General features: G+C 40.4%; 3 protein-coding genes across 4 annotated transcripts; all 3 read right to left on the minus strand.

Annotated features, from left to right (window-relative positions):
* Positions 1-271: 271 nt before the first annotated feature.
* On the minus strand, positions 272-3,263 carry ubc (ubiquitin C). Its single transcript, XM_079448667.1, has 2 exons — positions 2,902-3,263; positions 272-2,215 (listed from the first exon to the last, which is right to left on the minus strand). Exon 2 carries the CDS (start codon positions 2,206-2,208, stop codon positions 379-381), a length of 1,830 nt encoding a protein of 609 aa, XP_079304793.1. The 5' UTR covers positions 2,209-2,215; positions 2,902-3,263; the 3' UTR covers positions 272-378.
* On the minus strand, positions 3,206-7,396 carry tpst2 (tyrosylprotein sulfotransferase 2). 2 transcript variants are annotated; one of them, XM_079448668.1, is made up of 6 exons: positions 6,742-7,396; positions 5,859-6,386; positions 4,641-4,958; positions 4,359-4,557; positions 4,219-4,269; positions 3,206-3,785 (listed from the first exon to the last, which is right to left on the minus strand). In XM_079448668.1, the coding sequence occupies exons 2-6, from the start codon at positions 6,353-6,355 to the stop codon at positions 3,753-3,755; spliced, it is 1,098 nt and encodes a 365-aa protein (XP_079304794.1). In that variant the 5' UTR covers positions 6,356-6,386; positions 6,742-7,396; the 3' UTR covers positions 3,206-3,752. The 2 variants fall into 2 exon arrangements, with proteins under 2 accessions (XP_079304794.1, XP_079304795.1); XM_079448669.1 differs by lacking the exon at positions 6,742-7,396 and having other exon boundaries at positions 3,300-3,785; positions 5,859-6,474.
* A 1,123-nt stretch (positions 7,397-8,519) lies between these two features.
* On the minus strand, positions 8,520-20,334 carry sez6l (seizure related 6 homolog (mouse)-like; the record flags this gene model as incomplete). The annotated part of the gene is made up of 16 exons (XM_079448314.1): positions 8,520-9,188; positions 9,466-9,571; positions 9,929-10,043; positions 10,151-10,186; positions 10,628-10,822; positions 10,939-11,130; positions 11,237-11,431; positions 12,763-12,959; positions 13,073-13,211; positions 14,576-14,770; positions 14,855-15,024; positions 15,096-15,267; positions 15,434-15,619; positions 17,108-17,303; positions 19,076-19,199; positions 19,988-20,334. The coding sequence occupies 16 exons, from the start codon at positions 20,332-20,334 to the stop codon at positions 9,159-9,161; spliced, it is 2,595 nt and encodes an 864-aa protein (XP_079304440.1). The 3' UTR covers positions 8,520-9,158.
* Between the last annotated feature and the right edge of the window lie 818 nt (positions 20,335-21,152).

Below are 21,152 nucleotides of genomic sequence, written 5' to 3' on the forward strand. Positions count from 1 at the left end.
TTTCAAATGTCTAAGCAATGACATTAATATTAATGTCAGTTTCAATGTTTTTGCTAATATCTTCCCATGCAAAATGTATTTTAATTTAACCTAAGATTACAAATACCAGCACATGAGAACATTTAGATGTTTTTGAAGCCTAGAAATAACGCAGTTTAAATTCCTCTGCCATATAAAATTAATTAGTTGTGGAGAAAAATATAAAATTCCTAAAACAATTTCATATATTACACAAATTAATTGTTTTAAAAGATGAGTCAGACAACAAAAATGGAATGCTAGAACTTTATTGAATGATTAATAGGAACAAGAGAAGGGAAGGGGAGGGGAGAGGGGTGAATGGTTTGGTCTTGACCGATTTCAGACTTTAACATCAGATTAATTACCACCACGAAGACGCAGGACAAGATGGAGGGTGGATTCTTTCTGGATGTTGTAGTCGGACAGGGTGCGTCCATCCTCCAGCTGCTTGCCAGCAAAGATCAGACGCTGCTGGTCAGGTGGGATGCCTTCTTTGTCCTGGATCTTGGCCTTGACATTCTCAATAGTGTCACTGGGCTCAACCTCAAGGGTGATGGTCTTGCCAGTCAGGGTCTTGACGAAGATCTGCATACCACCTCTCAGACGCAGGACAAGATGGAGGGTGGATTCTTTCTGGATGTTATAGTCGGACAGGGTGCGTCCATCCTCCAGCTGCTTGCCAGCAAAGATCAGACGCTGCTGGTCAGGTGGGATGCCCTCCTTATCCTGGATCTTGGCCTTGACATTCTCAATAGTGTCACTGGGCTCCACCTCCAAAGTGATGGTCTTGCCAGTCAGGGTCTTGACGAAGATCTGCATACCACCTCTCAGACGCAGGACAAGATGGAGGGTGGATTCTTTCTGGATGTTGTAGTCAGACAGGGTGCGTCCATCCTCTAGCTGCTTGCCAGCAAAGATCAGACGCTGCTGGTCAGGTGGGATGCCCTCCTTATCCTGGATCTTGGCCTTGACATTCTCAATAGTGTCACTGGGCTCAACCTCAAGGGTGATGGTCTTGCCAGTCAGGGTCTTGACGAAGATCTGCATACCACCTCTCAGACGCAGGACAAGATGGAGGGTGGATTCTTTCTGGATGTTGTAGTCAGACAGGGTGCGTCCATCCTCCAGCTGCTTGCCAGCAAAGATCAGACGCTGCTGGTCAGGTGGGATGCCCTCCTTATCCTGGATCTTGGCCTTGACATTCTCAATAGTGTCACTGGGCTCCACCTCCAAAGTGATGGTCTTGCCAGTCAGGGTCTTGACGAAGATCTGCATACCACCTCTCAGACGCAGGACAAGATGGAGGGTGGATTCTTTCTGGATGTTGTAGTCAGACAGGGTGCGTCCATCCTCTAGCTGCTTGCCAGCAAAGATCAGACGCTGCTGGTCAGGTGGGATGCCCTCCTTATCCTGGATCTTGGCCTTGACATTCTCAATAGTGTCACTGGGCTCAACCTCAAGGGTGATGGTCTTGCCAGTCAGGGTCTTGACGAAGATCTGCATACCACCTCTCAGACGCAGGACAAGATGGAGGGTGGATTCTTTCTGGATGTTATAGTCGGACAGGGTGCGTCCATCCTCCAGCTGCTTGCCAGCAAAGATCAGACGCTGCTGGTCAGGTGGGATGCCCTCCTTATCCTGGATCTTGGCCTTGACATTCTCAATAGTGTCACTGGGCTCGACCTCCAAAGTGATGGTCTTGCCAGTCAGGGTCTTGACGAAGATCTGCATACCACCTCTCAGACGCAGGACAAGATGGAGGGTGGATTCTTTCTGGATGTTGTAGTCAGACAGGGTGCGTCCATCCTCCAGCTGCTTGCCAGCAAAGATCAGACGCTGCTGGTCAGGTGGGATGCCCTCCTTATCCTGGATCTTGGCCTTGACATTCTCAATAGTGTCACTGGGCTCCACCTCCAAAGTGATGGTCTTGCCAGTCAGGGTCTTGACGAAGATCTGCATACCACCTCTCAGACGCAGGACAAGATGGAGGGTGGATTCTTTCTGGATGTTGTAGTCAGACAGGGTGCGTCCATCCTCCAGCTGCTTGCCAGCAAAGATCAGACGCTGCTGGTCAGGTGGGATGCCCTCCTTATCCTGGATCTTAGCCTTGACATTCTCAATGGTGTCACTGGGCTCAACCTCAAGGGTGATGGTCTTGCCAGTGAGGGTCTTTACAAAGATCTGCATCTTTACGCTAAAACACACAGTTAAGTGAAATGTTAATTTTAATAAACAACAATCCAAATGTGGGGAAGATACAATGAAGCTATTATGTTCTTGTATTCGATGTAGTCCGAATTTCTTTGTCAAAAAGACTTTGCATGAAAATTCCTCATAACAAAGAAATTGTTATACATAGTCTTTAACACACACACACACACACACATTACTGCTGACTCAACTGTGCGTCACGGTGCAACAAAAATGGGCGATACAAAACAAAATGGCGACAATACGCCACAGAAAAAGACAACATGGATAATAGCGATTAAAAAGAGGTTAATGCAGTGAAAATGTTTTATTTCTCGAACGGGGGTTCGGAATCGAATTACTAAACGTATTTTGAAGGTTGACAGCCTTTTTAATTTGTTAACGTTACGCAGATTATTAGTTTTACTTTGTAACCTTCCACTAAAATACAAAACCAAGGAAAATCACTACCGACATTTATTCTAACGAAGCTTTATCCGTAAACGTACAATTTAACGTGAAAAACATACACATTAAATAATTAATTACTCAGCAGGCCAGTTAGCCGACAAAGCTAATATGCTAACGCTTAAAAAATCTACATTTTACAACACCTGACATATAAGGTCTTCCACTTTCGCAAATTCCTTCATGTTAGTATCATTTATACAGATTTTACTTCATACTTACAAACAAATGTTCCTTTCTGGAAAAAGCACAGGCCAAACGTTTCAATTCTCAAGTCGAGGCAAAGAATCTGAAGCTCAAAACAAAAGACCCGAGTATTTATATAGAACGTGATGTATCCTTCCGCCGCTACGCCCTGGGTACTATTCACACAGCTGCTGCGGTCTCATTCAAAAATATCCGTTTATGTACACTTTACTTTAACAAAAAATGTGTTATATTAAACGCAAACCACTCCGTTTATACAAGTTTTCTTTGATAATGAAAAATATTCCCGTTTTCGTGAGGGTTGAGTCAGTGGCGGAATGATATCATGCGGTGTCGGCACGCAGTGTTGATTCATGCTCTTATTTCAAACCTTCACTGACTCAAAATATGGTTTAAACAAAATAACACACCGCGCTGTTTTCATCATTTCTTTATTAAAATAAAATCCACTTTGAGTCAATGAGACGCTTATAAAGAGCCGCGTTTGCACTTGGAAATTAAAATGATTCGGTTTAAGTAGGTCAGGAAAATGCCCGAGCGCACATAGCAACAAGCGCGTCGTCACAGCTTTCATTTCTCATTTCCTCAAAACAACACAACTGCAGTGATCATTCTCTACACAACAATAAAACTATATCATCTTAACAATACAGCAGAAATATACCTGAGAAAAGGTTATGATATGTTATTAAGGGTGTGGTAACAGTCACTTTTGACTGCAGTTCACTGCATTAAGAATCTTAAGTGTTCTGTTGGGTTATGGTGATGTTTGTGTAAATTGTGACCCAGTCCTTTACAGATTTCATTTTCAGAGATGTCCGGATCTGTATTGACACTTGGGGCGAAGTTATTAAACGCCAAAATGATCAACCATTGAGTTTCTGTCTCTTCTGGGGTGTCTATCAAACAAAATAGAAGAAGTTTAAGTATTACATTCATTTGTTCTCAAAATGGTTAAAAGATACAGTCAAATAAAACTAACTATGTATATTTTTCAAGTGACGCTTGCGTAAAGTCTGCGACTTGACCGCTTCTCAGCTGTATATGCATTTATAGCAGAATAATTTACGTTACCCACATGAAAAAGTGTAATATAGGCCTACTATTAGAGTTCTTGAACCTTACTATAGTAAATATGAAAGTTCTTTGCAGTATTTACAGTTCAAAATCTATTTACTGTAATTCATACAACAGAATACTTTAGCATCGTTTAATGTCCTACAATTTACTACTGGTTATTATAATAAATACTAAAGTATACTTTTCGCGTAGGCATGTTCTGTGGGCTTAGATTTGATAAGTGTCAAACATATACTTATCAAAAGCACTCACTTGGTCCCATCTTTTCAAGCTTGCAGGAGTTTTAAAGTTTCCTTTCAAAACCTGTGAAAGACACGTAAAGAAAATGCCATAATTGACTAACATTTAAACACAAAACTTGCGTGACATGTTGTTCAAATATGCGTAAATACCCTTTGTGTATTGTTGACCACTTCAGGTTCCGGTTGACCGTAGTCTGGAGGGTTGGCATTAGGGTTGTATCCCAGCCTGCGGAGCATCGGAGCGATGTTCTCCATGTCCTCCTGGACGTCTGCTGGGATGTGTCCCACCCATCGCGTGAGGGCCTCCAGGTTAACCGGTTTAATCACCTGATCCGTGGAACGCTCGGTTCTTCAAAACAAAGCAGAACGGTGAGGATGCACATGGACAGTATATCAACACATTTCATGTACATGTGTGTAATGTAGCCTCACTTAGACAGTGACACTCCTCCTGGTTTGCCAATGGCGTCCTCGTGGTGAAGAACCCCTTCGTGCCACGGTGTGTTCAGGAATCCCAGTATGCTGTTCATGGTAGCACGTGGCTGTAGCACCAGATCCTCGTACCGTACCGTCATACACCTCCTCCTGCCCACAGCCAAACACTGAGACAACATCACATTCACCGCACTGTTCCATTTGGACATACAGCCTCTGTAGTTGGCCAGGTCAAATCCACCGATGGTGACTCGCCGGGAGATCATAGAGTGCACTGACGCTCGGCCGTCTCTCAGCATCAGCAGAAATTTGGAGCTGAAAGGACGACAGAAATAATGTGGAGAAGGAGCAAGACATGAGGAATCACCACCGCGTGTTAGATAATTAAATTGAGCAAAATACATTAAAAAATACATTGGACTTTATCTACATGCAAAGATGTGTGAAACATACCTAACACTTTTTCTTTACTGTATACTGTCAATATTCAGTAACAGTGCAGAGTGTGTTAATGAATAATGACAATTCTTTTACTATTCACTCATCTTGATATCATGAATGACTTTCTTCTACAGAACACAAAAGATATTTTGATAATCAAACCCATTTACAAAACTACAAGTCATTTAATATTTTTATCCCTTTAAAGGGATAGTTCACCCCCAAATAAACATTCTGTCATAATTGACTCTCCGTCATGTCATTTCTTGCATGTATAAAGATAGATATTTGGAAGAATGTTAGCAAGTTTCAGTTCTGGAACATCATTGACTACCATAGTAGAACAAATTAAATGGGTGTCAAATGTGCCCCAAAATGTCCTAAATTCTTCAAAATATCGTACTTTGTGTTTAACAGAACAAAAAACATACAATGTTTTTTTCTACTATGGTAGAGGATGACGTCACAGAACTGACAATTGCTCACATTCTTCCAAATATCGTTCTTTGTGTTCAACAGAACAAAGAGCACCCGAGGGTGAGTAAATGAGGACAGATGATGTGTTTTTCGGGTATTCTGTCCCTTTAAGACTTTTGATTAGGTCGCAGCCTTTTTCCGGCTTCCAAAGTCAACTAATAGCAAAACAAGTCAACTCATAAACTCTTGAAGTGTTTTATTTTACTATCCAGTCCAAACGGCTTATTTAAAAGTGACGTGTTTATCTAAAACCTTTATTTTTGCATTATTTCTGCATTAAACCGTAATCTCTCTTACTTGGTGAAAAGGTTTGAGAGATAAACGGCACTCTTGAGTGTAAACGGGTCTTTATTGCACAGCAGTGGTGCATGATCACCGTGACCTGCGATGACCTGCAGTATGAAAGCTGTGGTGGCCGCGTCCAGCGTCTCCTGACGGATGCCTTCATCCTCGAGCATGTGACCCTCTATACTCTGACGACTCCAGGTCTGTCTCAGCGCGAGAATTCTGGGAATCACTCGCGTCTCCTCCCCGCAGCGGATGTCAGGGTGGGCATCTAGCATGACACGCATCAGGGTGGTCCCCGAGCGAGGAAACCCACCCACAAACACGACCGGGGTGTGCTGGTTGTAACGGTACTGAGTCTGATTCCAGTTTCGAACCACTACTGACACCACGTGTGTTCCGTGAGCTGATTCTTGACACGTCAGTACACGAAACAGGCTCCTGGTTAGTGTGCATACTCCAAACAGGGTGAACAGGAGTACAGCTCCTCGTCTGACTGACAGTCGCATCACTCGAAAGACATGGCTGACAAAATAAAGCCTGTGAAGACACAGAGTGTATTTATGTTCTTGTTTTTAAAAGAAAAATATGTTTGTTGGCATGTTTTACTTTTGCAAGGCAGTAAAAGGAAATCAAATTCAGAAGTGACTAAACTTCCTCTCTTGGTTGCTGTGAAAACTAGAACGTTATAAGAAACACGGACTTGATTAAAAAACAAATCTCACAGAATGATATAAAGAATATTAATCGTGTTGTACAACACACAGTTGTTTTAAGTTTGACAAGAAGAACGGGGTTGGGTCACCCAAAACTTTGACAAGCAATGAGAGAAATAAAACACGCAAATAAATGTTTCTAAAGAAATCATTAAGGAAACAATGAACAATTTGTGTACCTTCACGAAAGCCGCAGTGTACAGGATGAAGTTCAGTGTTAAAAGTCAAATGGGCACAAACAGGAAGTGACTGCTCATGAAAGTTAAGAACTGCGAAAACATGTGGTTTCAACACACACGTGCACGACTCCTCAGCATCAAGGTTTTAAAGAAAACATTTCTGATGGTAATGTGACAGAATCAAAGACTGAACAATGAAAGGAAACGGGTGGAGAAAAGGTGCAGTGAGACGGAGAAGTGGGCGGACGCTTGATTCACGGCGGCTGTTGACAAAAGTGTTTGTGAAAGTCCACGCAAAAATGATCATTCTTATTTTATTTTAAAGCATTTATCCTCATGTCGTGTCAAACCTGAACGAGTTTCACACAAAAGAAGATATTTAGAAGAATGTTGATAATCAGACACTGAACCCGGCGGACTTCCGTTGTATAAACACAAAGCCACGTGATTCTTTTTGGGTGAACGGTTAACTTCTTTCAGACAAAAGTTCGGTGAGATGAAAATCACTTTAAGGTCGTGTTCACACTTGACTTCTGTTTGACATTATAATCCTGTGGAGTAAACACGTCCAGCTCCGGCGTCTTTTCTGCAGCTTTGGGCGTTTTTACAACTTGAAAAAAGTTAAAGTTTTCTGAAAAACACGCCCACGACAAGTTCCTTTTCACAGCCAACCAATGACAAAGCAGTGTGTCGTTTCTAAGTTGAACTTTCAATAACTTTTTATTGCAGAATTAGTTTTAGATATTAAGTTGAAAGAAATGTCTGCATACATTTGAACAACTTTACATTTTTTGGATTGTAATCAAAAAAGCAATAGAGATTTTTAAAATTTTCTCCAATTCTAACAAAAATAAATTGCAGTTAAGTGCAGATTTTACAAACTTTTGTTTATGAATGTAATATTTCCCATGTAAAATATAGAAATTCACCACATCATCAAACATTTTACATTCATTGGTATATGAACATATAATATATTTAACAATATTTTTATGGGCAAATAAAAAGGAGCTTAACATCAGACCAGAATTTAAGGGATACAGGACAGTTATAAAATAAATGAGCCAAGTTTTCCTCCTGCATATTACAAAAGACAACGTATCACCAATGTCCATAAATTTAGAAAAAGATAAATTGCAAGGGTACATTTTGTGTAGAATTTTAAAATGCACTTCTTTAACTTTTTTATTTATACAGAATGTATATGGGAACCACCAATCAATATCTTGGATCTGAGCATTCCAAATGATTTTACGTTTGGATTGAAGAAATAATCAAACTTTTTTATTATTAACTGAAGAGGAAAAAATATTGATACTATCTATGGACAATTCAGGAAAAAGTCAATTATTATTCGCAAAAGTAAGGTGACTTTTCATTAGCTGTATTAATCCATTTGGAACGTCTTTCACAACCTTCTGAAATTCTTTAAAGGTAACAGGAAAGTTGAAAGGATAAAGAAAGTCTTCATAAGATAAGATTTCTCCATTTCCAATCCATAACAAAGTTTGTTTCTGTGGGTGAGACGCTTTTGTGCACAGACGCTGTCTGAAGTCATGAGTCGTTTCCATACCAAAAAGGACCACTAGAGAAGATGGAGAATGTGCAGGTGGATAGATTAGCGAGCGTTTTGTTTTGACTAAAAAGCGCTTTTGTCAACTTTTTCTTGTCAAAAAAGATGTCAAGTGTGTTCATGGCCTTATGGGTGTAATTTTTGAATATATTTAATCTCACACATCTTTCAAATGAAAATACCTTTTATTCAATCAAGACACATTCGTGTTGTAAAAGATTTTAATGTATTTCTTAAGTTTTTGAACATTTCTTTACAGAAACCGTTACATTTTGTTCTTCATCTCCAAAAGTAAGTATTCACTGATCAGCAGAGATCATTTCACATATACTTGAAAATAAATACATCTTTTTCTCTCCGCTGTCATACGACATCACTTGCAGGAAAAAATACTACTTTAAAACCTGCACTACAAACGGCTCGAAGTACAAAGACTTAAAAATGACAGCAGGCAAGGACGGGCCACAGAAACACATAGACAGCGCCGCCACCATCCACGCTCCAGGTGAGACCTTCCTTCTTGTTTCCTTCACGTCATCATGTTGTTCCTCTTGTATCACACACAAGGGCTAACGTACACATCACATGTTTTGAATGTTACAATGAAAACCTCCCGTTGCGAGTGCATACGCGCCGAATTAACCACAGTACCTTCTGCAGGCCAACCAGATTCACAACTGAAACTTCCCGTTTCACAGCCCCTCCTGACACAACCCTCTCTCTCTCTTGGCCGATGTTCGTTCCTCTGGAGGTTGGGGAGGGGGGGAAAGTTGAAATTGTCAGGAGCTATTTACATCACTTCCTCAAACCACTGGAGAAACACAGAATGCTTTCATGGGCCTCTTCATATGGACACCTCGTATTCTCTTGTGTCCTGTAAAACACGGCCGACACACACAAAACATTACACAAGATGGCAATACAGGGGCATCTTGCAATGCGAGCACAAGTCATTTCTACAAAACAAAATGATGCGATCACGGCATGCAACATTTAATGGCGTTGTTGGTGTTCGCTGTGAACGTCGCAGGATGTTCTGGGACGTTCTTTAATGTAGGTTTCTTCACACCTTTATCATCCGCTTGGGGAAAATCTTGTGTCAGTCTGTCTGTAAAAGCTTCTGATCTTATATGATTTCAAACTGTACTCACCCCCCCTGTCTCATAGAGTGGGTTGTCAAACTCCGTTTCCACGGTGATCTGGCTGTAGGGATGAGGGTACATGAGAGGCAGTCTCAGGTTGGAATGATAACGACACCTGTAAAGAGAAAAGTCAAACACATGGCATTATATCCTCTGATCTGGTTCATGGCCTGATCACACAGTCTAAACTCTTCTGTCTAGACTTTAAAAACATAACTATAAAATAAATGACTTGTTTACACAGAACTCTTATAGGCAAAGCATCCATAAAGAGGTCATGTCAAAATATGTTATGATTTATTTAAGTTTAAGTGATCCATAGGATATGGGGGTAAATGTGACACCATGGGATGACCAATAGATGGCGCTTAAACGCTTATAGATGGTACTTTTGTGATCTGACCAGGCCAGTCTTACATGAACACAACAGCTAAATGTCAGACCTGCACTTTTCCATGTCTAAATGACTCACCTCGTGACGTAGATGTAAGCCCCTCCCACTAAAACAGACACCAGCAGCACCAGTATAAAGATGACCAGTGCCATACTCCCTCCATCAAAAGATGAGTCTGACGCGGCCTCGGCCACTGGACACAGCGTACAGGAACATCATATGATAAACTTATCCTCAGATATTTACAATATAACAACACTTATTAAAAAGAGATGTATAAGAGTTAAAAATGAAACTCACCCTCTAATGCATGATTGCTTGAGCATTCATGAGTGGCTGAAAATGCAGAATATCAAAGTCAGACAAATTTATTTTTATAAACCTTTTTACAAATTGCAGCCGTACAATAAAGACCTAAATAGAGAACATATGTTGAATAAACACAGAATAAGATATGAGCAAGGAAACAATAGAGAAAACTGGTGCTTCACAGCGATCGTAAAAAATACAGCAATTAAAGAATAAACCTATATGAGACGAGTTATATTTACTTGAGAAATTATGATAAAAGACACGTTTATCATTTTAAATGAGATAATTTTTCATACTCTGTTGGCAAACATCTTTTTTTCTTTGTTTTAAAACATCTCAAAAATGTATTATGAGTTGTAAAATGTATTTAGATTATGTAAATATGTTTACGATTAAATAATACACATTACACTTTAAAGAGCAGAAGAGTATGTACATGCTTATTTTCTTTAAATGTACACGTACCTCTACACAGCGGCAACGGTCCACTCCAGAAAGAAGGGTTTCCCAGAATGCACTTGATGACCATCTCACCGATCAGCTCATAGCCTTGATAACACATGAAGGTCAGAGACTCTCCCGGCAGATAAAGTCTCTTTGACAGAATCTGGTAACCGTTGTCTGGGAGTCCTGGATTCTCACAGGACACAGATTCTTCCGCTAATGCACAGAGATATATGAAGCAGACCTCCTAAACAAACTTTCACTTTTTCACAAGGGACGAGTGTAATGAGATGCCATCTGATTTCCTTTGGTCAGACATTCACAACACTCACAAACACAATGAGGCAATCGTGACGTCCACACGGGTGTTCCAGGCTCACGGCCGTAGCAGGTGAGTGTGGCGCCGCCCTGCAGGATGTATCCGGGAATGCAGCTATATTGGATGGTGGTGCCAACCAGCAGTTTAGGATCAGACAGCGTGCGTGTGGAGTGTTGGACGTGCCCCGGGTCTGTGCAGTACATAACTAGTGAGGACGCGGGAGACAAGAAGACAAGACAGACCAGAATTCAGTGAAAATAAACTTTCCCTGGAACTGTCATTAGTGATGTCACCAGCGGCGCTCGACTCACTCTTCTCACAGAAAGGAGGTTGAGTGTTCCAGCTGAGGTCCACCTGACAGGTCAGCGTCTCACTGCCCACCAGGTCATAACCGGGGTCACACTGGTACGTGATGTGGGCTCCTCGAACCGGAGCCGTGTGAGACGTGGTCTTCCAGCCGTTCTGGATCTCGGGCAGGTCCGAACACGAGTCATTGCGTGACACCTCTTGAGAAAAAATAAAAACAATCTCTATTACCACCTGCTCACTTGCCAAGTTTTTCCACACACATTGGATTCGAGATCGGTTTGCACACGAGTGCCAGTGTGATTTTATTCATTGTCTGTGACCTTAAAGCAGAGAACTGCATCTTCTACCATTATATTCACCGAAAAGAGTGTCTGTGTGCTTCCATTACTGAAAATTCTGCGTGTTTGTGGGGAGAGAAACTAAATGTGAGTGAATGAGGGCAGCCGGCACAGAAAGGAGGAGGAGAAGCGAATGACGGGAGATTTCAAGAGCTGAAAATACTCCCCGTCTGTGAAAGAAAGGATTGATTGAAATGCACTCCCAGCACTTGAGAACATAATGGATCCACTGAAGTCATTTACAAAGAAAGAGTCCTCCTGAGGGTCCATAATGCTGAAAACAGACTGAAAGTTTGAATATAAAGTGTGTCTGTGAAAGAAAACATCGGAGGTAATATGTGTCTACAGACTCGTAGAGACACACCTCCTGATCCTTTGGGCCATTGATGAATATAGATGCTCTCGTGTAGAATATTCCCTCACTATAGAAACACTGGGACCAACCACCATAGATGTGTTTACAAAGGTGCCACATTTGTGTGCTTCAGACTAGGGATGTCACGATTCACCGTGAGCCGGCTGAAAATCCATTAATAAACAAATGGGACGATTCGAGCCGGTTGAGACGTTAAAAGAATCGCAGTACATGTTTTGAACAGCAGTGGCCACTGTTATTTCTGAAAACTTGGTAAACATGCTGATTTCTTTAAAAAGTAAAAGTTAGGAAAAGCTTAAATAAAGTCTTAGTTTGTTTATGTTAAAGAGGCTTTTGTGTTGTTAATTTTTTATTTAATTTGGAATTTGTTTTTAAACTGCTATTTAGTTTTGTTAATTGACAATCAACGATTTTTATTTGACAAAGAATTGTGCAGCATTAGAGACGAAATAAAAGGGCAGATGTTCATTTTTAATTTGCCACAACTCAATAAATGGAATCGTGTCAAACGTCTAAATATGAATCCTGTTATTATTGCACTTCACTTCATTAGCTGCTTTGCATCTTTCAGGCTAATGTACATTAATCTCCTCCGTACATGTCGATAAAGACAGACGTGTCAACCGCTGTGCCGTTCAGATTTTATCTCTTCAGAACGCGTCCGCCATCTTGGAACAGTCATTTCAGTTGTCTGCTCCAAGATGACTTATCTATAGCGAACAGCCCCTAATAAGGCATATATGTACACAAATCTATGACAACCACCACAGATTTGTCATCTTTTAAACCGTGTTCTTACTGTAGATTATCTTACCCATGTAGTTGATGATGAAGCCCTCGCCCTTCCCAAACACCAGCCCGGCTGGATCCGAGTGGAACGTGACGGTGAGGTCAGGGGTCGAGGACGACATTTTAAACGGGCTGGTGCCTCCTACAAACTGTCCGAGAATACGCGTTGTGACCTCATCACCATCCAAAATGGTTAACATATCGCTGTCGCTCAGGTTCAAGCTAATGAGAGAGATGTTGTGTGGGAGAAAATGAAGCGAGTCATTCAGGTCACATCATCCGACAGTTCTGTGAGTTTCACTTGATATCTGCAGCCGTTTGACAGAATAACTTACAGCTGCACATCGAGCAGGACGCGTTTATCTTCACCGACATGAATCCTCCAGCTGCAGTCCTCGCCCTCGCCGTACCACTCGGGCCAGTTGGGGGACAGGACGACACCGCTGGAACCCGACAGGTCACCGCCACAGAGAGCTGCGGAGATGAGACTCATTTCACATCGATTTCGCTCTCAAAAAATTAATGGAATCGTGTGAAACGTCTAAATATGAATCCTGTTATTATTGCAGTTCACTTCATTAGCTGCTTTGCATCTTTCAGGCTAATGTACATTAATCTCCTCCGTACATGTCGATAAAGACAGACGTGTCAACCGCTGTGCCGTTCAGATTTTATCTCTTCAGTAGCGTCGCTGTGATTTAAATACAATCACTTGCAAGATTTGGAAGCAAATTTTACTCTTTCGGCAATGCTTTTACTACCAACATAAATGAAATAAACTCGAGCATGTAGCTTGTTCAAGCGACTGCACTTTTCACCTTCACAAACACATTTTATTATATTGTGTAACTTCTGTGAACTTTTGCTGTAAAAAGGACAGTTCGCTCAAAAATGTTACTTCCGTCGTTTATTTTCTCTCATGTGTTTGTAAATCTGTACGTGACTCTTTTTTTCAGTGGAACACAAAAGAAGATATTTGGAGTGTTCAGTGTTGTTTGATTATAAACATTCTTCAAAATATCTTTCTGAAGAAGAAAGAAACTCTTACAGGTTTGAAATGATGTGAATGAGGACAAAATGTCATTTTGGATGAAAGATATTGAACTCAGAGATGGACAGTACTTCCATCATTTCTCTCTACTCGAGCACATTTTCAAGTTTCTGTACTTTATACAGTATACGTATTTTTACATAGATTTTTTTACTTTTACCTTAATACATCACGAAGCACATATCACATAAAGAGGACTTCTATAGTAAAACTGCAAGGACTTTTAAATTGACACCAGCTCCAGCCTATACATTTTTTTTCCAAATGTAATGTATTTTTTATATCATTTTATTGTTTTCTATTTATGTTTTATGTGTGTAAAGCTGCTTTGCAACAGTGTAAACTGTGAAAAACGTTTTACATACAAAGGTGAATTTAATTCAATTGAAAAGTACAAAAATACTTGGCCAAAAGTAAGAAAGTAGTGCTTTTAAAATGTACTCAAGTATTAAAGGTTATAAAGCAACATGTGTTTATGGAATGTAGTGGTGAATGCTTTATAATGTATTGAATTAAAAACATTTGAATTAAGCACAGACACTTGAGGAATACAACAAGATCTAATTCAGGCCAACCGGTCAACACTCTTTGTATGATTTTTCTCACAGCCTGGAATTTAAGAAAAAGCACATCAAAGGAGAATTCAGATGGACATTATCATTACATTAACACAGCATAATCTGAGAAGAACAGTTCATTAGCTGTAAATCTGCCCTCCCTTGACATTCATAATTGAAAGTCTTGTAAAGTGTTGGATTATGTTTAGATATTTTGGGATGACGGTAACCTTTACAGAGCGGCTCGGTGTCGTTCCAGTAGGGGTCTCGTGTGTTGATGCATTCGATGACCGGTGGTCCCTGCTCCAGCGAGTGTCCGGGGTCACACGTGAACTGCACGACCGTCCCGACGGCGTACGTCGGATCCGTGCTGCTAAAATTCCCGTTCTGGATGTATGGCTCGTAACAGTGGCCTTTCTCGAAGGCTAAACGTAAAGAACAGAGCAAGACTGTAACGTGAGAACCATCAGCAGGTTTGATTGGGACATTATCATCAGTTTGATCCGTACCCTCGTAACGGATGTTAAATCCAGTGTTGTGGTTGTTGGGTCGGTCCGTTATGAACTGAACCCGCACGGCCGGTCCCTCGCTGATCACTCCCTCAAACGGAATGGGACCGCCGCGGCCGGAATCGAACAGGACCACTGAACCGGCGTCTAGACCGCTCCATAACACCAGCCTTCATGATGAGATGATGATGTCAGTGTTTTATTGACGTGTGAAAAAGTATTTCTGATCACACGCGTTTACCTGTCTGTCGGACCTAACACCATTCTCTCCAGATGGAGGTGAAGCCGCTGGCCGTAAGGAGCCTCCAGGGACCACGAGCAGCTGCGATCCAGAGTGCTGTTGGAGCCCGGATGAGGTGACGGGGACAGAACTCGCCCCACTGTGGCGTTTTTAACGACACCTCCACATAGAGCTACAAAAAACATACAAACCCCCGTCACGAACAAAACACTGACAGACAAAATCCATCCAGTGCCATTTAACATTGAACATGAAAACCTGTGGCACCCAAGATCATTAACTTTCTGTAATATTCTGGTCTGAGGAAAAAATCACATATATATTTAACGTTCTGTTACCTCTACAGCTGGGCTCATGTTGACTCCACACAGGAAGTGAGGCGTTGAGACAGGTGAGTGTGGCGTCCCCCTGCAGGTGATATCCCATGTGACACGTGAAATGCGCCGTGCCTCCGGGATGGAGATCTTTTACTGACACTTCTCCAAAATGAGGCCGTCTGGGTAGAGCACAACTCAAACGAAAAACTGCAAAAGACACAGTGTGCTTCTCAATATGCCTCCTCGTTTCCTCGCTCCTCCATCCTATGACCCGGAAACCGATCGAGCTCGGCCATCTTTAAGAACATCTCAATTCTTTAATTTCACCGGGAGGAGGCGAGGAGAGAGGAGGCTTTCTGAGGAGTCATGAGCGAGGATACACAGGTGTTCTATCCACTAAATCTGACCCGTGTATTATTCTCCTCCCCCTGCACATCGTCACATCTTTAGATCATATTCAAACATGCATACTTTAAAAAAAATACATTTACATTTTTTACTTTTAAATGTGATAATTAACCATTCAATTATTGTAAATCTAGACCTCATTCAGATAGTATAGTTAATATTCATATGAATAATTGATTAATATAGTTAATATTTATGTATAACTTTTATGTATTACATTATTTGACATACCTTATATACATTTCTGAGCACTTATGAGCATGTTTTTAACTGATTTTATTGTAGTGGGGATACATCTGCCTAAAGTATGTTTTTAACTTCATTTTTTATATTTTCAATGTGTACAGTCATTATTCATTGACGACGCTTTGAAGTGACGCTAAAGAAAGCGAGGAAAGGAAAAGAGTTTGCACAGATAAGAATTGAGAAGCTCCCAGTGTTCCTGAAGCTTAAAAACATAAAAACTCTTAATGTTCATCTATAGAATTCTAACGCAAAAACCTAAAACATCTGTTTCCACAATCTTACATTTACATTCATTAAGGAGATGCTTTTATTCAAACTGACTAAATAAGAGAACATTTCAGACATCAGCTGATGAATCCTTACAGTTAAAAAAACTTGATTTAACATGTTATTAGCAGAAATGTACCGTGCCGGAAGTGTAGTAGGCTAACTAAAAGTGTAGTAACCCATTTTTGGCAGATTGATTGAAGTACTACAGCTAAACTGAGGTTAATGTGTAGGTTTTTTTTGGTTAGTTTAATTTGTTTGTTTTTTGTTGTTGTTGTTTTTGAACTATTCATCATAAATAGGTCAAATATATGTGAATTCCTCTGATGAACACAAACCATGCACAAGACATCAGAAGAAAACTTCGGAAATGAGCCCTCGGGTGAAGAACATTAGTCAGTTAATGGACACGACGGAATCCATCAAGTACAGAGGGAATTAACCAAATGGGAAATGAGTCAATTAAAAGTTAACAGGCAAAGTCTGAACATGTGCAACGAACGCAGAACATTTGTGAACAACTTCTGGATTTAAACATGAACACAAACGCTTCTAGGAATCATTACAGCAAACATTAGACTTTCATCCGATGATGTAGACTTATGTGAAATGATCTTTATAAAAGCACAATAGGAGCACTCTTTAACTCTTCCATGCTGTTACCAGTAAACTTGAATCATCTCTGATGAAGTCTTAACTGGGTCAAAATAACCTGCGACAGCACGTACCGTATGCATTAAAGAAGTAGATTAAAGAAGAAAAGGACCGGCTCACTTTGGTAATGCAGCTGGAACATGCCGACCGTTCCCTCTGGAGAAGAGCGGTAGAACACAGAGATGATATTGGTTGGACTGCGGATCACCTGACCTTCCACTAGAAGTGTGTGATTGGCAAGTACGAGCAGGGCTCCGCCTTCATCAATCCCTCTGATTGACAGCTGCTCTCCCTCTGACAGGTTGACACTTTTGACCTACAATACACAATACAGTTACGTATATTATAATACAATATAGCATACTATAACATCCATAATAACACTTATAATAGTATTATACCATGGTCAGTTTGAATACTCGATTCTGATTGGCTGGAAGGTGTGCATTAAAACCCTTTAACGCACGGGTAGCTCCAGTCAGATTATTACATCATATGTCATTTTCACCAGTTTGATCTAAATTTACAGTGTAAACATCAATAACAGCTTTAATTTGGCATATGATCATGGTACAAGCGGGATAATCCACAGCTAGCCGTGTGTTAAAGGGATTTAATGCACAGCGAGAAGGCAAAGAACCACCCGACGCGCAGCAGTGGATTATCCCAAACATATACCACAGAGGAGTATCAAATAATAAAGTATACATTAACATTCATAACAGTATCGTATCGTATAGCAACACTTACAATGGTAGTATAGGATAGCTTAACATTCTTAATAACATCAATGCATTTAGTATAGTATCGTTTAATATTAACATTAACATCAATGATTAATCGCATCCGGAATAAAAGTCTGTGTTCATTATAATATATGTCTGTGCACTGTATACTTTATGCATTTAAGAAAAAAAAGAATAAATGTTTATTTATTTGTATATTATTTCTTAAATTCATTATTGTCAAAACATTTAGATATATACCACAAATATGTGACCTGGATCACAAAACCAGTCTTGAGTAGCACGGGAACATTTTAGGTAAAAGCCAAATGTACATTGTATGGGTCAAAAATGATCGATTTTTCTTTTATGCCAAAAGTCATTAGGATATTAGATCTTGTTCCATGAAGATATTTAGTACATTTCCTTCGTTAAATATAGAAAAACTATATTTTTGTGAGTGGATGTCCTGCTACAGAGCCTCTGATTTACAACTTCAAGGGCAATTTTCTCAATATTTCTATTTTTGCCCTCTCAGATTCCAGAGTTTTAAACTGTTGTATCTTCGCCTTTATAGTCATATCCCAATAACCCATATATCAGCAGAAAGCTTTATGTTTAACACAGACAGATATTATTATAAACTTAAACTTTTATTCTGGATGCGCGGAGTACAACATTGACGTCCTTCAGGGTACTTGTATTCAAAAATCTATAATTCATAATTTTTGGTGTAAGGATCATATAAATGTATTTGAAATGTTTTCTTTGAATCATGTGACAGAAAGTACAGATGATCTGATTCATATGTCACAAGGACACTGTGTGTATACACACTCGATCAAATATCATCTTGTGTTTTAATTGGTTCAGAGGGGATATTTAACACACACAGTTTCTCTCTGTCTCTATTACAGCAGTTATGTGAGATTATATTTCATCCACAGCGAGAAACACTGAACGTGGATTCGAGATTACACCGCACAGGTCCAGTTTTCTCTCAGAAAACACTTTATGTTTTCACTTCAGATGCGTGAAACGACAGCATCAGCCACTAGACGGCACACTGCAGCGCTCTGATGCACTAAGACGCAGTCACCTGTATCTGAGAGCGTGCGAGGACGCGCGCAGGGAATGAGATTGCATTACAGAATAAAAGCTTGTTAGGCAGGAGATTGCATTTCCAGAAAACTCCCTGCGGGCCGCACGCCGCGGTCGCTGTGCTGCATCTGATTATTTGTTGGATTTCACAGTCTGTTAACATATCAGTTTAAGAAAGTCATGCATTAACAGGTGCCAGATCAGTCCGAACATCTAATGCAGTCAGTCGGTCACGTAAAAGAGATGGTAACAGAGCGTGTACCTGCAGCTCAACGCCGTACCCCGTGTATACGGTCACCGTGTACGTGCACTGCAGGAACGCCGCCTCGGGAAGCGGCGGGTCATCTGAAGAATCAATGTAGCCCTCCGGCTCGCTGTAATTCAGCCTGCAGTGAGTTACCGCTGGAGGAAAATATCAGACAGTCTTGTCTAAGGATTGCTCGTCTCAAAAATAAGATGATTTCAGAAGAGCGACATGAAAGGAAGACACATGCTGGGTGTGGAAAAACATTGGAGAAATGAGATTGGAAAAAGCAGCGAGCCTTTCTAAACGACAGCGAGAAGCTGAAGTGAATCAAATCAAAGTCTGCATCACACAAACACTTCATCTCTGATGAAAAGCCAACGGTGTAAAATAGATAAGCAATTACTATAATGCATCTGGGGAGGAAATGCAAATGAGCTGTGATGTAATAGGGCGACTACCAATGGGAGTGCCGATACAGTTCATGAGATTCATGCAATTTCGGTGAATATTTGCTTAAAACAAGCAAATGTAGGGTAAGAAAAATCATCTTGAATTAAGGTTTACCCTTTTCTTAGTCACTCAATTCAAGATGATTTTTCTTACCCCTTTGTAGGTCATTTTGCTCATCAAGAGAATGCATCACGATTCATGAATTTTCAGACATTTGTAGTGGAAAACAAAGCAAAGTCATTTTTTGCAATGTAGAATTCTTTCATTATTTATTCATCCCTGTCATGTCAAACCTGCACGTGTTTCTTACTTCATCAGAAAATGAATTGTTTGATAATCAAGCATGCATTACTCCATTGACTTCCATTGTATGAGGACATGTCTCAAGATATCTTCTTTTGTGTTCCACTAAGGAAAAACACTTTTAAAGTGCACATTACCTGGACTGAGATCGCCAGACGTCGTCTCTGAATTCACAGTGGCCGGACAGCAGTGGTGAGGGACGGTTCAGCATCAGCGTCAGGACGGACGGTCGGGGAAATGATGTCCCAGACGGGTGTTGCGATGACCTCTGGGGGTTCAGTGGGGAGGTCATCGGCTGGAGGTACGAATGGATGAACAGTGTGACTGTGTGAAGGGAAAACCTTCCTCAGCTCTGCGGCTCCGAACACAGGCGTAAGATCAGAGGGAAGAGTGACACCCGTCTGAGCCAGCAGATGATCTTTATGAGACAGGACTGACTCTAAGATGGATGACACTCCTCTGGGTCTTTCTTTTGGGGCTGGAACCTGCATCGCTGGAAAAATGCTTGCTGGAGGCGGCATCAGACCGGTTTCATCTGCGGACGGAAGAACAGTTATGAAAACAACAGTGAGATCAAATGGAGAAAACTTCTGTGAAAAGATTTACATCTTCTCTTTCACCTTGGTAAGAGAATGTCTGAAATTGTGGTCAGACGTTTAATTTGATTTGAGATAAAACATCTCAACCCAAGTGAAGAAAATGTGAGTGAAGCTTGCAAGGGTGTCCATGGTGCAGGGTTGCTATGGGGTTGCCATGGAGCAATTGCATTTTTTGCACAGTTAGAAAAACGAATACAGTTTCTGCACAATGCATGATGTGAATCCAACCAATCAATATAAAAATGTCACAAATGAACTACAAACTCAAGAAAACAACAAATATAATTACAACAGACAAACATTTGAATACTAAAACAAAGAAAAGATCAAATGTAACCGAATCAATGTATATGCACATATTCATGAATATGAATGTGCAATAGATGTGAACATTCATCTTTAAAAAAGCAAAGACATAATATAATAATATAATGTGGAATTAACTTTTAGTTTACCGAGCCCTAAAGAATCTCAGAGGAAGTAAAGTAATGAGTAGAGCTGTTATTAACTCAACTTCACTTTTATTGATAAAGCGCTTTTTATTTGTTGTTATTGTTGTTGCAAACAGCGGAAAACATGTTATCTACAAGCAATACATTAAATGTATAAAATAGATAGAGAAACACAGGTAATATGTTATGCAGACTTTAAATCACCAGTGTTAAAAAAGGACAAATTAACACTCACAGTGTATATATATAATCCACACTTTGAGAGTGTGGATTATACTGTATATACAC

This window comes from Barbatula barbatula (assembly GCF_947034865.1).
Source record: "Barbatula barbatula genome assembly, chromosome: 24".
Classification (NCBI taxonomy): domain Eukaryota; kingdom Metazoa; phylum Chordata; class Actinopteri; order Cypriniformes; family Nemacheilidae; genus Barbatula; species Barbatula barbatula.